The sequence below is a fragment of the Ochotona princeps genome, chromosome 23, assembly GCF_030435755.1.
Source record: "Ochotona princeps isolate mOchPri1 chromosome 23, mOchPri1.hap1, whole genome shotgun sequence".
NCBI classification, from domain to species: domain Eukaryota; kingdom Metazoa; phylum Chordata; class Mammalia; order Lagomorpha; family Ochotonidae; genus Ochotona; species Ochotona princeps.
Window position 1 is genome coordinate 19,046,956 of NC_080854.1, and position 15,111 is coordinate 19,062,066.

The window sequence follows — 15,111 nt, forward strand, 5'->3', positions numbered from 1 at the left end:
AAGCTGTATCGTCAGTGAATGTCAAAAGCATTGCACTAGGTGAAAGAAGGCAGAGGAAAAGAAGCTGTGTAAAACCTGATCTCACTTATATGTAATATCTGGAATGTGCAAAGCAGTAGATACGTTGGTGTCCAGAAACCTGGGGGGTGGGAAAGGTGACAAGCATATGATTTATTTTGAGGATGAGGAACATGTTCTGGAAATAGATAGCAGTAATATTTGCCTAACCCTGTGAATGTACTAAAATATTTTAAAGGATATAATGTTTTAAATGTTATGGTTTATAATATTTTAACTAAGGATTCACCCAAGGTAAAATAAAGATGAGTCTGATTATGTCTGGAGTAATATTGATACTAAGTTCTGAATGAGACCTTGCTTTCCCCCCTTGAACATGGCTGATGAATAAATGTGTATCCATTTATATATAAAGTTTGTCTCATTGCGTGAAGGCAAAAGACGAAACAGCAGCAACAACAACAACAGCAAAACTACCTGAAATTCTGTTTCCTAAGTAAGACATTCTCTGTAAACATTGATTCTTGGCACTGGTTAGCCTGGCAGAGTAGAACCCGTTAGGCAGTTTAGCCTAGAGGTTCCTTTGCTGAACCGTTCCTGCCTCCTTGCTTTGCCTGAGGGCCAGTGTTTTTGAGGGCATTTGAGGAATGAATGGGGGTAGAAGCTCACTCTCTGTCTCCCTCTCTGTCCTGTCCTTCTCTCTTCTGTCTTACATTTTCCAATTAATTAATTAATTAAAATGTATGTACAAACCCTAGACCTAATTCAGAAACTGTGTTCTCATAAGTTCTCTAATTACTGACATGTGTGAGAGGCACCAATCTGGAGCGGTCACAAGTACGAAGGACCAAGAGCTAATGCTAAGTTCTTCCAGTGATAACCTGGATTCTTGACCTGCAACACGTGAGGCATAATACTGTCTCCCCCACCCCTTACACAAGTGATGTCCTTGAGTACCCTTCATTTCTGGATTTGGACTCATCATTACCATTTTCCATGTAAGTGGTTCCAAGCCTTTGCATTATTCTTGTGATTTTAAAAAACTAAATTTTCAAAATATTTTAACACATCAGGGTATTGAAGGTTGCCTGATACACATAAAAGACACAGAAATGAGGTTATGGAACTCAGATTGAAAGTATTTATTAGAATCTCTAAAATAGTTTCAGTTGGCACAACTGCTGCTTAAAACCATATCAGTATCAGGCTCAGAATTTAATGACAACCAAGCAGTTCACAAAAACACCTTGAGCAATAAAACATGCTTAGTATTTCTTTGAGAAATGTCCTTCAACAACATGCATAGCACAACGGGAGTTCCACAAAACTGTTTGAAGGCGACCTTTAAGGGCCTAGGTTCTGCATTCCCACTCATTGCTAAGCATTTCCGACATCAGTGAAAGGCTAATTTAGCCACATTTCATATCCTTCCCCATCTCAAAGGCCTTTAGGTTGCAACTTGCCTTCTTAAGGAACGTTCTGGGCCATTTCTTCGGAAAGTAAAACCATGCACACTTTTGGGGGAAATCAAGCTGCTGTGACCTTTAATTTTTACATTATATACTTCAATGAAGAGTCACTAAAATTTTTGGAAATTTGCGTTACATTTTTAAAAGTACAAATTACTAGGGGAAGGAGTTGAAGATATTTACCAAGTGCTGGGTTCTCTTAAAGTCACAGTTTTCTGAATAAATACATTTAACACCACTACATTTTTTTTTTTTTTAGCTCTATTATACCCAGCCTGAAGAGAACTTTATTTTGGGTTGTCACTTCGACGTCTTAAATAGTATTCGTTTTCCTTTGATATTATTAAACTCTCTTTCAAAACATTTCTATTTTTATAGATATTGGTTTCACTGTGAATTTTACAATACCTCAGCCTGAGTTTGTTTTTGAAAAAAAAAAAAAAATCTGACGTTTGAAACTTCAGCTGGTCAAATCAGAAGGAGAGGGGTTACCGTAATTTCATTATACCTTGTATTAACAATAAACCTTCTCACAGAGAAGAACATACTTTAAATACCTTACGTCATATTTACAACAATAAAAATTCACATTTCATGCTTAGTGAGACACTTCAGTCACCCATCAAGTAGTCTTCATGTTACCCGAGACAGAGCCCTTTTAGTATCTGGGCCTCTCCTGTGCTCCAGATAAAAAACTCTTCATCAACCCTTCCACCTTCCTGGTCTGCTTGAAAATGGGAGAGTTGATCCCCCTAGCCATCAACTTGTGAACACAATCCACTGTGCTGTAGGTGTTGGGACATGTGCGCTGATATCAAGTTGTTGAAAAGTGCTCAGGAGCCAGGATGTTCTCCAGCCACAGGATGAGAGTTGTGCCGAGCACAGTTAAATGCTTCCTTTATGTGTCTATTGCACAGATTTTTTTTTCTTAAGGTCCCAGAAATAGTGCTGCTATATACATTTTTCTGATAAGTTCAGTGTTTCACTGGGAAATGTGACTCGTAGGGAGCTCCCCTTAGGGGCAGGCCCAGCCCTGTTACCCCCACCAACCTCATCCACCAGTAAGACACTCTCTGAGTCCTGACCTTGTGAGGACTCTGAGGTCTCTGATATTCGCAAAGTCCTCAGGGAGGTGGTGTCTGCTTGGGCCAGGCCCACCCCAGGCACACCTGGAAGCAAATTCCTGCCTCCAAGGCTGCTTTCGCTGAGTTCTGGCAGGTAGAGGAGGGTCTGAGATGTGCTGCTGATCTCCTTCAACTCTCTGGAGAGGAAGGAGCGAGAGTGACTGGACATGGCAGAAGATGTCCTTCGGCTCTCTGTGCAGTGCTGTCCTGAACGGTCCCTGCGGGAGCCACCAATACGGCAGAAAAGGCATTTGATCTTCTCTATGGCTTTGCTGAGCACTGTTTTCCGCAGGAGGATGTATATCCAGGGATCCAGGATGGGGTTCACAGAGGCAATTCGGATGGCCTGCAGATCTGGGTTCTGGCTGATTTCTCGCACCAATTCTGGCTGATACAGCTGGTTGATGAACACTCGCACCTGCAAAAATGAGATTCCGTGTTTAAATTTTATCGTTCTTCAGTTAGGAAAACATGGAAATAAATACTGTTATCTGCCTCAGTAATGGTAGGAAGTTGGCCTGTTTTCTGGTAATAAGTATCAAGAAAAAAGTCACAGAAACCAGCAGTTACAAAAATGTGATATTTATGTTTGGAGTTAGTATAACTTGAAATATCTTTGTAGCTATCTGATGGGTGTCTTCCTTAGATCAGAGAGTATGAAAAGGGAGTGTCTGTGTGTATTGCGTATGCATCAGATCTGCTTAAGAAGCATTGATTTCTGGGAGCGCTGTGAGCTTGTTATGAAATATCTTTTTGTTTCCAAAGTCACTGATTTCTCTCATTCTGACATTTTTTTGTTTCAAATAAAATTCATCTTTAAGTCAGCTAACCATCTGATCATCACAGAAAGCTGAGATCCCAGATCCTAGAAACTTTAAACCAATGTTAGGATTTCCTATCAGGACCATAGAGCAGTTTTTTTTTTCTCTAGCTCTGTTCCCCAGTTATATTCATCTAGTATTTGTGACTCTTCCTGGGGTGAAAGCCGTCCAGTCTTTCCCCTCTATGCATTTCTTGCTTCCCTCAGTCACCAAATTCGCCTTCACACCTGCAGTTCCCCTGCTCCGCATCCCGTCTTCCAGACTGCCACCAGGGAGATTATTTCTATAATAGGTATCTGTGTATGTGACTCAGCTGCTTAGCTATAGATGGCCTGCTTACAAACTATAGTTTTTCAAGGCCAGCCTTAACTGCTACTCAGAGGATCCATCCTTTACTTCAGTCAGAATCCGTGCAGCTTTGAGATAAAATCTAGTCGAGGACTGAAAGCAACGTGGACACCAACCAGCAGGGATGACAGCTTAACTGTAGCACACACTGAGCTCTGAGGGAAGGGTCCTTTGTCAGCACGTTACATGTCAGGTGTGGCATAAGCGAATTAAATGCAAGAAGCTTTGGCAATCTTGCCGATATTTCGAAGTCTTTTTTTGTCAGCCAAGAAAACCTGCTGTTACTATAAACAGCTGTTATCATTCTTTTCTGTTTTGCCTTTTAGCAATAAGAGCTTACTACATCTTAGGCATTATGCTAGGTTCTGTGGACCACAAGGTGCTTTAGATCATAAACTTCCTGAAGACTGAGATAATAGTGCACTGAGCTCATTCCAGGGCAATGAAATGAAATGGGAGACATGCTCAGCTGTGGGGCCAATCCAGGTTAATGGAAGATGAAACTCAAAATGGGCTTTTTTTGTTGTAGACTCCTTGAAATGCATGCATTGTTGTTCTTCACAAGATGCATTTCCCTGTGAACTTTTGGAGCTACCTCAAGGCGCGGGTTGCTGTTAACCCAGGGCCTCAGGAGACACTGCCTGGATTTGAAACTTGCTGGGTTTTGATGGATAAGTATGAGTTTGCTAAATTTAGGGTAAGGAAAATACATTTCAGATAGAAGTAGCTGCATGTGCAAAGTCATGGAAGAGTGAAATGGTAAGTATTCTGGGAGCTCCAGATATGCAGCCAGAAAAGTAGAGAGAGGTGGGCCCTCTCTGTGTTCCTGGAGAAAAAGGCACCCGTTCAGTGTGCAGTCTCAAATTCTGACTCCAGCTCTTCTTCTTTTTTTTTTTGAACCTGGCTCTTTTAATCACACCATCATCATTTGCATAAAAATTTCTAACTTATATAAAATATTTAAGTTAATTCGTAATTTAGTAATTATCTCTTAGGAATTCTTTTTAAATTTTTGTGTTATGTTTATTTTTATTTGAAAGGCAGATTTACAGAGAGAAGGCGATAGACAGAGGTCTTCCATCTACTGGTTTACTCCCCAAATGTCTGTGACAGCCAGAGCTAAACTGATCCAAAGCAGGAGCAGGAGCTTCTTTGGGTCTCCCATGTGGCTGCAGGGTCCCAAGGACTTGGGTCATCCTCCACTGCCTTCCCTGGTTGTAAGCAGGAAGATGGACGAGAAGTGGAGCAGCCAGGAACCCCATATGGGATGCTGGTGCTTCAAGTGGAGGATTAGCCTGTTAGGCCACTGTGCTGGTCCCACTTGTAGTAATTCTTTTAGCTTAGGAAAAGAGTTCAGAATCCCTGATAAGCTCCATTAAAAACCTTAAAAGGAAGAAAATGACTCACTGAACTAACGCCTGTATCAGTTAACCTGGAGCATTGAGAACATTGCTCGATTGCCAGAGTGTAATGATGAATGGCTCATGCTGTATGAATCACCACAACAGGGAAGGGGTGGCTTAGAAAGATATGCAGCAGTTAGGATAAGAGCAGAGTTTCAAGCATGGCTGCAGAATCCATCTTCAGCATTGTTGTGTGAAGCTGGATAGATGTTACAATTGTATCACTGCGTCTTCCTTCACTGGATTCCAGGCCTTAGCTTCAGAGCAGTTTTTATTTTTATTTGTTTGCTCTTTATGAGGAACTTAATTAACTGAAAAATCTGACCTAAATCTATTTTGGCCGCAATACCTGAACTGAACAAATGATGGTTTTATTTTGTTTCACTTAAATATTCCTTTGTTTCCCCTCAGGGATTACTGTTATGGTTTCTGATAGAAAAAAAACATATTACATAGTATATGGTTATTTTTTCTAAAAGCCAAGAAATCCTGAAAAACATCCAACCCTGAATGTTTTGGTGAGGGATTATGGTCCTATAAATATCAGTGACTAAAATAATCAAATGGCTCTGAGATGAAATTAATAATTGGATCTCCAGGAGACAGCCAACTGAAGAATTAACTAGGGTGCACAGCAGTATTAGGGACTTTCAAAAAATCATGGAATATGGAACTAGAGCCGAAGTTGATGTTGGTGCAAACTATCTTTGAAATCCATGCATACTTGACGTTTATGTGAACTTGAAAAAGTTCATGAAAAATGTATGATATGATAAGCCGTATTGTACATTTCAAAAATTATCTGCACAAAATTAATATTTAAATTTTTTAATCACTTATTTAAAATATTACTTGAGAGGCAGAGAGGTAGTAATAGAAGCACACAGATTTCCCGTCCATTGGTTTGCTCTCGGACAGACCGCAGCAGGGTGCTGGGTAGAAGCAGGTTGTTCATGCTGCCTCCCAGGATGTGAGCAGCAGGCAGAGCGAGACCCACAGCCGGACACTCTGACATGCCACGTGGGTTATTTGCCTTCTCCTAAATTTATCTTTTTTTTTTCAATCTTCTAGGAATGTGATTTTTTTTATTAATATAAGGAGAACAGATTTTATAGGTACAAATCCAAGAAAATAATCATACTTCACCCCTCTCCCTCTCCCTTCAAACTACCCTTCCTTCGTATCTTTTTGTTTAGGGTGTCTTCCCTTAGAAAGCTTTTAGAAATTGTACTGGAACAAATGCCAATATCAAGACAAAGCAAGATTAATTTTTTCTAAATCTTCACAAAAATACATAAGACAGGCAATCGTAGTTTCTTCTGTGAGTTTATTGAGGTCCCCAGTGATGCTTGGTCTCAGACTAGAGACTTTGCTGATGAGTTTGCTCCTTAGACCTGGGCATTCTGAAGCCTGTAACAGGTCCCTGGTCCTGCTGGAGGCCGTCTGAGGCCTTGGGTGCCAGATGACCTCCTGGGAGCTTTTCCTGTGTTATGAAGCTGGCTTTCGGGTTGACTTATAACTTCAGGAGATGCATGAGGTTTATAGTTTGCTCCCCTCACATGACGTGTTTCTGAAGGTAACAGATATAATGAATTTTTGCCTATCAGTGTCAAGTTCCAAGTGTCCTGATAGCGTTTTTGTGAACTTGGAACGTCCAGCCTCTAGGTGGCAGTGTTGCTCCTCCGGGGTTTTGGTACCACAGTCTGCTTAAGCATTTTGCCAGGCATCTCCAAAACCCTTCCAGAGCAGAATCTCAGTTAAATCGGATCCTTACATTTCTGAGAATTTAAATATTGAAATGCTTTTTTTGCTGATCACTTCCCCATTGCAGTCTCAAAGAAACCATAGTTACTACTGAAAGAAAGGTAATTTTCGAACAATTAAAATGGAATGGAGTCAGTAGCTATTTAAGGAATGTACTAGAGATTAGCATCTTATTTTTAAATTTCTGTGACCTTTTGTCAAAGTCAGTTATAAAAAATAATAATGAGTTTTCATAATCAAAGGTGACCAGAGGAAAGGGAAGACCTCTGTCTGACTGCCTCTGTGGTAGTGATTCATTTTGACTGCTAAAAGAAGAGAATGAGAGGAAGCTGTAAGGAAAGGCATGCTGTGTTTTAGAGTTCCAGGGGGAGAAAGCTTCCAGGCTGGGACAAGCCACGAACCTGGTCAGTTGATTAGACCTTTTCTGTAAAGGGGATTTCACAAGGTAGCCAGAGTGAAAAGAGGAAAATTCCAAAGTCAAGTTAGAAAAATTGCTTAGAATTTGTTAAATAATATGAAAAGAAATCAGTTTGAATGACTTTCAGTTTCTGCCACTTGCTCCATGGAGATCTGCTTCAAGTGAAAAAAAAAAAGAAAAGGACAAAAATGAATAAATCTCCATACTGTTGTTTAATGATTGAATAAATATAGCAACAACCTCTGCTTCACTTGAAAGGCTGCTGTTTTTGTCTTCCTAAAAGGAGAAAAATGCAGTTTAAGATGGGAATATCCACAGCAAGACTTCAGTGTCATAGGAAGGTGAGAGAATTTTCTGGAAATCTTGTCCAATAGGCCCTATATTTTATACAAATAAACATGTCCAGGTGGCTCTCAATGTTGGAGGCTTCTGCTGCTGATCAACAGAACCTTTGAGTCAGGGCAGGGAAACCTTGCACAAAATTAAGTGACTATAAATATCCTATTTGCTTTCCACTTTTCCAATTTTGCAAGTTAGGCATTTTTTTCTTGGCAGCTGCAGCTATGTGCATGTGATCATTAATATCGACAGCTGGTATTTGCAACTTCTGGAGGACGCATGGTTAGGGTGTAGGACTGTGGGAGCTTAATGTGGAGAAGGTGTGATAATTGCAAAAGAGGATGGGATGGCAGGGCAACTGTGAGGGAAGCTGTTGGTGAAAAGCTTTGCAATCCAATTGTTCCCATCCTGCCTCTGCTTTTTTATTTATTGAACTACAGATTATTAAAACTCTCACTGCGGTGCACAGCATAGCATAGTCAGCGCTTGTTATTTTTCTTATAACCCACAGGTTAAAGTTTGGCCACAGTGGACTATAGTTGAACACTTCAGGTAGGGTAACTCTAGTTAATGATGTGGTCTAAGCAACATGTACTTCCAACTTAAAAGAATAATCTGTTTGCAGGGAACGTTTTGAAAGAATGTTGAAATCTTGATGAAGCAGATTTAATAATCGAGTGTCCGAACAGTAAGCCTTTCCATAAGTGATACGATGTATAACTGCATCTGTGAACACATGCTCCTGTTCTAAGTGCACGGATGGATGTTATCTGTGTGTCCAGTTAGCACCTTGTGAAAAGTCCAGACTAGACACGGCTGTCAGTAGAAATGCTTACCACTCTTTTTCTTTTTAGATGTAGAGTTGTTGACGGTATGGGGGCATGAAAGAGCTCCACTTAGTGTGGGCAAGTTACTTAATGTCTCTATTGGTCAGTCTCCGTATTAAAGTTTAAACTCTAATGTCCTAACAGGAGAATGCAAGAATCACTTGAACTCTGAAGGAAAAGAATTTTGTTAGTAGATGTTTAATAAAACCAAGGTTTGACAGGTCAGTAAAGCATGGTGAAAAGATCATTAGATGAGAACTCAGCTGTAGCCAGCCCTCAAGTTGTAGAATCATGTAAATTATTCCTCCCTGCTGCTGGTGGTGGTGAATGTTCTGGGCTGGCCTGTTTTCTTCTAAGAGCTATTCAAGATTCAAGTGAGACAGCTGCTGGATGTGGAAATACCTTGTTTTTATGTGTTCCTCTGCAGGCTTGAAGGTATGGCCCCTGCATCAGCAATTTCCTGTTATTTCCAAAAGCTTGTTTCTAGGAATTGCTGCTTATTTATGTATTTTTGCAATTTAGCCAAATTAACTTGAAATATAACAAATTCTTTAGATTAGTCTACAATTGTCTCATGCATATGGCAGTAGTCTTGTACCTGTTGATGTCACTTTGACTCAGCAGTTATTTCATGACCCCACTTCCAGTTTTCCTCTTGTAAATAAAAGTCTATCTATTTACATGGTTTTCTTCTGTTTTCATAAACTTCTGCTGATGAGATGCTGGGGAAGCCTCTAGAAACAAGTTGTATATAATGAGCAACCAAATAAATCCTCACAAGGAGCCGAAGTTTTACCTGAGTGAAGCAGAAGATTAATCAGACTAGCTGTACTACTATCAGAGATGAATGCGTCTTACCTCAGAACAGGAAGAAGGCAAAGAAAAAAACAATAAGTATAGTCTTGACCTGCTTGGTTGTGCATGGGAGAATATCTTTAAACCCTCTCGTACAACTGTTTGGCACTAAGGCAAATGACTTAGTTATAATTTTAAATCTAAAGGTTAGCACTGAACCTACAAAACTGGGCGATAGAAATTGTTCTAGCAATAACACAGAACATGGGAACTTTAGGAGATTGTCTTGCTTGCTTATTTCTAAAGAATACAATACCCCTCACTTTTGGAATCTTAAGCTGCGACTTTCATTTGTTCTGCTCCTTCTGTGTCAAAAAAAACAAAAAAAAAAGAGGAAGCAGATGATAAAGAGAAGAAGGGACAGGAGGACCAGAGCCACCTTCCTACTAAACCCCTGTGGATTGTATTTAAACTCTCTTGGGTCCCTGACTGCAACCCACCTTGGAGGTTCAGCACATATCCCTGTGACTCATTTACCAACCTTTTCCAAGCTTTTATTCCAAGCCCAGCTCCATTTATGACACATACACATACCTCTATCTCGGAAAACAAAATTGTCTTTTCCTTCTGAGCCGTCAACCACGCTGTAAGAGTTATAGTAGCTTCCCTCCCCAGTGTCCACAAGACAACAACTTGGCTGCTTTTCAGTGGCTGCTTGCGATCTCTGTGTACTATGTCAAGCTTGCTAAAACTCCAGATGGAACTGCGTTTGCTTTGCTAGTTTTTCACAAGCATTCTGCATGATTCAAAGGGTTTAACAACCAATTTTATTTTTAAAAGCTAAAAATAGGTGCTTCCTTACTCTCCTTGGAACAGAAGATTGGCCCTACTACTTTAATGTCCGAAACTTTCATGTGAAATTATAATCTCAACATAAGAATGTGATGAAAGACCATGATGAAAGTAAGCCAAGGGTGACTGGAATTGTGGACAAGTTCCCTGCTGATTCTTTTCATACTTCTAAATGAATGACTCCAGCACTTAGCACGAATTTACAATTACGTGGATTTTGGAATTAAATTTTAGCAGCCAAAACTAAAAGCTCAACTCTGAAGCTACTAGCATTTGTACAGATCCTTATTTCTCACAAAGCCATATGAATTCTTGACTAATAATGATTGCCTATTAACGAGCCAGTTTCAGTTTTCAAGTAAATTTACTTAATACATGCTATACATTATTGACAGTATTCAGGACAGTATATATTTTCAAGTATGGTTAATTTGTGAATCATGTCTATTGTTATTCTAATTTCCTGCCTCTCTAGATGCTCAAGTAATTTCAAATGCTTTGTGATAAATGGTCTTGGATGTTAAGGGCAGGTCCCTCACTTCAGTCCAAGAGACGTAATTAAGGTTTGGATGCCTCGGTCGATTGTGGAGGAAAAACAACAACAACAACATTTCACCTGTGGCTGCAGGAATTGATAGCTCCACAAATCTACCTGCCAGAAGTGCATACACATTGCTACTCTTCCCACTGTAACTTCTCAGTTCCTAAAAGTGGATGTTCTCTAAACAATAGCCATCACACTGTCATTTACAATTCTGTGAAACAGGAGGCAGAGTCCAGGACCCTGCAGGCCCAGAAGCAGCAGAGCAGTTTCTTTTAAAATCTTGCTTCACTAGGAGTTGCCATTACAGACATATTTATGTGACTCAAGTGTGACTTAACTCCGTTAATTATATTAGATCCTGGGATAGCTTAAAGGCTATTCTAGTCAATTATATTTACTTCTGTTTATACAAGTTGGCAAGAAGCTACTGTATGCTGGCTCTCAGCCACCTCTAAGTTCCTTCCATTTACAGTCATTTTTATCAGAGATATAATGTTTTTACATCAAAGATCCCTGGGAAAGGAAAAATAAGAGCCCATTACATTTATTTTCTTTTGCTCCAATAAGCACGAGGAACAGCAGTCATTACTTTCTGAGCTGGCCATTTGGAATTGCCAGCAATGTAATGGTTTGAGAGATGCAGAACTCAGAATTAGTTGCATTCGAGATCAACTACAGATCAAGTATTTAAGTTCCTCTGCCCATCTGCTTCTAATGCATTTCGTTTTAATGACAGGCAAAACAGAGAACTGGGTAGCATTCTGTTTATAGTATTCTGAAATGTTAAAAGGAGATGTCCTACAAATGGATGTTATCAAAACTCTAATGCATGCTGCACAAAGACCAAAATTAGCAATGTTCTAGAAGGGAGAAGATGTAATATGAGCAGGGTTGGAATCAGATGGTCTATTAGAAGCCGTGGGGCTGTAGCCTGGCAATAAAATAGACAATTATCTCTAAACCTGCTTCTCTGACTCTCAGTTTCTCACGGTTGTTGACAGTTCTAACTTAACACCGCATGCACATCAGCCTGGCCATACCTGGCCATGGAAATGGCTTCTGTGCCCTTCAGAGCACATGAAGGGACCCAAGTCTGGGACATGCCCTGAGTGTGGTCTGCATGGGTCAGGAATCTGCCATGACTGCATGGGCTCTGCAGGACTCCTCTAGGCACGACACTGTGAATTGAGTGAAGGGCTTAGACTGTAGACTATAGAGCAGCCCACATCTCTTCCAGCTCTAAACCTTTAGATGATTCAGACAAAAACCTCAGCACTGATGGAAAGGAGATAGAGATAGAGAGAGAGACCGCACAACCTGTTAAAATACCACCACTGCCTGTGTGGAATGGTTGACAACATTTAAGGCTCTGCCTTTCGACGGGTAGACAACCATGCTAAGTCATATCACAGGGTTCCTCCCGACATGTGAGCAAGAAGGGGAGTGTTCCCGGAAGACTCTGGAGGCCAAAGTCACGCAGCAAGGGTGGGGGCTATCCCAAGGGAACATACACAGGTTTTAGGAGAAAGTGGCCCTGGGAATGGATTTGAGAAACACCTGCTAACCCTGGTTACAGACTTAGAATGTCCTGGGGCTTGTTCCTGGTAGCGATATAGGAGGATCCTAGCGCTGAAATGGTGAACATAATATAAGCTGCCCTGGAATCAAAGGGAGACGGGGGAAAATCCAGGAGCGGAGCCGCAGCCCCAGCCACTCACCACGAGCGGGATGGAGCAGATGAGCACCACCAGGGAGGTGGCAATGAGCAAGATGACCATTTGGATCTCAGCGCCCGCGATGCGGCGGAAGCTCCGGCGGCGGCGAAAGTCGCTGAGGCGCGGCACAGCTGGGGAGGCGGAGGGGTGGCCCCGGCAGGCGGCCGAGGCCACGGCGGCGGCCGCCGCGCTGTGCTGCTCCGTGCCCAAGGAGGTGCGGCGCATGAACTGGCGGTGCATGCGGAGCAGCGCGCCGCACACCAACACGTTGCAGAGCACCGTGGCGAGGATGAGAAAAGAGCTGAAGCCCGCGTACATGTAGGAAAAGGCAGCGTGGGCTGTCACGTTGGTGCGCCAGTCGATGAAGCACCAGGTGTCCGGGAACTGCAGCCGCGAGCTGCCCATGCCCATGTTGGGCAGAGCGCAAAAGAGCACGTTGGACGCATAGACCGCGAAAAGCGTGAGGCCGGCCAGCCGCTTGTCCACGTAGTGGCTGTAGAAGTAGGCGTGGTTGATGGCCAGGTAGCGCTCGATGCTCATGGCACAGATGATGCTGAGGCCAGACAGTCCGAAGAAAAGCAGGATGAAGGTGCTGTAGTCACATAGCGCCTGGCCCCCGGGCCACTGGCCCTTCATGTAGGTGGCGATGGTCACAGGGCTCACCAGCAACGTGCCGAGCAAGTCGGTGACAGCCAGACCGCACACCAGCGTGTAGAAAGTGGTCTCCTTCTGCTCCTTTCGAGACTTGCACAGCACCACGATGGCCACCAGGTTGCCCACCACCCCGAAGATGAACATCACCGCCGGGATGGTGACAGGGCTGTTCAGCCGCTCGGCCATCGAAGAGCCGGACACGTTGGCCACAGGAGTGGACATGATGATGTCCTGCACTGAGCAGCCTTGGAGTGTAAGACTGGGTCTAGGGATAAGGGAGATAGGCAAAGGCACAGTGAGCAGAAAGGACCACCTGCCAGGAGGAGGTGCTGAGACCCGGGGAGCAGCTCCGTCTTACTAGCTGGAGGGCAGCCAGAGCCATCTGTAGCTGCCCACGTCCCCGGGCTCCCAGTGTGCCCCACCAGCAGCACCACTCTACTGACAAAAGTATTGATAAGCCAATCATGCCCTCCCTGCCTCTTCCCCTCCTCTCCTTCCATTGCCAAGATGAACAAGACCTTTCTCAAGGGGAAAGTGACTTGCTAATTTTTATAACCCTCAGACTCCACGGCAAGAAAATTCCCAATGAAAACGAGCCACGGGGGACAGTCTACCCTCGTTGCCTCCCTCTCCCCGCGCTCGCAACCCGATTCCTCTGTTCCCAGCGTTACCTGGAAAGGCCTGAGTGGTGGCAGCGCCGGGAGTCCCCAGGTCCCCAGATGTCCTAGACCCGCCTGCAACCTGCTTCAGCCTAGACTCGCTCCGTCCGACTTCTCAGAATCCGGTCGCGGCTAGCGTCCACTTTTCCGGAACTGGGATCTGAGTGGCCGGCTTTCAAAAGCGTGGAGAGCCAGCCGGGCAACTAGTGGGTCAGTATCGAGGAGTTTTCAATTTCTGGTTCAGTTTTATTTCTCCTTTCTGTAGAGATCAGTCCCAGTTTTGTAAAGCCATGCAGGTCCAGTCCGCGGGAGGGCAGCGTTCAGGTGAGCGGCCAGGGGCGCAGGTGGCACGGAGCTCGGACCCTGTCTCCGGCCGCTGCCCTCCGGAGCCGCGGGCAGCACCGACGGCTACCGGAGTGGGCGGCTGCCGCTGGGGCCACTCCTGGAGTCCTGGGGGTGGCTCGGGGTCCACAGGGTCTGCGCCTCTGATCTGGGGCTGTTCATCTTCCTCTGGGGCTGCTGGGTTTCGAGCTCCGCTCTCACCCTTCCAGCCTCTGTACAAACTTTTCTGCTTGTTCAAGTTTCCCTGACAGAGGCGGAGACGGATGGCTAGCGGCCCGTGTGCTTATTGGCGGGACTGGAAGGGGGCGGAACGCGTTCCACCTCCGCGCAACCGGGAAGCGCTGCTGGGCGGAACCAGGGCCCGGCCAGGGCGGGCTCGGTGTTGCGCCGGTTCGGTCGGGTGACTGGAGGGTGGGGTAGGGGGAGGGGGGACGGGATGGGATGGTGGCTCCCCGGGCTTTTCCGGCCTGGAAGCTATGCAAAGGTGCCGCTGGCAGAGACCCCGGGAAGCCCCGGTGCTTTCCCGGGCACCCTAGAAAGAAGCCTGTAGTGGAGTAGAGAGGTCCCTCCTCCCTGACTGCCTGCGGCTCCCAGTGAGCTGTCTGTCGCTCCTTCTACCCCTGTGGCCGCGATAACTGAGTTCTGGGCAGGGAGGACCACTGCTTTATGACTTCACCTTGAAGCCGACATAGGGAGAGGAGGAGCCGGTGTGTGCGCGCACGGGCTCGGGGCCAGGGGCCAGACTTGAGTACGCGCAGCGGACGTGGTGGCTGGACGGGTGTGTAGATATCACGTTTGGGCGGGGAGACAACCAAGATCCATCCTCTCGCCATAAAAGGAGTTGGTTGGCTGTGACCGGGCTGTGGATGGTGCCCGATCGGGTACCTTAGGCAAAGCGAGAGCAAAGGGAATTGCAGCGTCTCCCGGCGCAGGTGGCTCAGCCCGACGGGTGTGAAGGAAGGGCCATGCGTCCACCGAGATCTTTCTCGTTGTGTGGGAAATTTGTGCCGGTTTCGTGC

The 15,111-nt window shown here is 44.4% G+C and overlaps 1 protein-coding gene across 1 annotated transcript; it reads right to left on the minus strand.

Annotated features, from left to right (window-relative positions):
* Nucleotides 1–1,145: 1,145 nt before the first annotated feature.
* PTGER4 (prostaglandin E receptor 4) lies at nucleotides 1,146–14,314 on the minus strand. The gene is made up of 3 exons (XM_004583669.2): nucleotides 13,763–14,314; nucleotides 12,441–13,356; nucleotides 1,146–3,029 (listed from the first exon to the last, which is right to left on the minus strand). Exons 2-3 carry the CDS (start codon nucleotides 13,311–13,313, stop codon nucleotides 2,439–2,441), a joined length of 1,464 nt encoding a protein of 487 aa, XP_004583726.2. The 5' UTR covers nucleotides 13,314–13,356; nucleotides 13,763–14,314; the 3' UTR covers nucleotides 1,146–2,438.
* Between the last annotated feature and the right edge of the window lie 797 nt (nucleotides 14,315–15,111).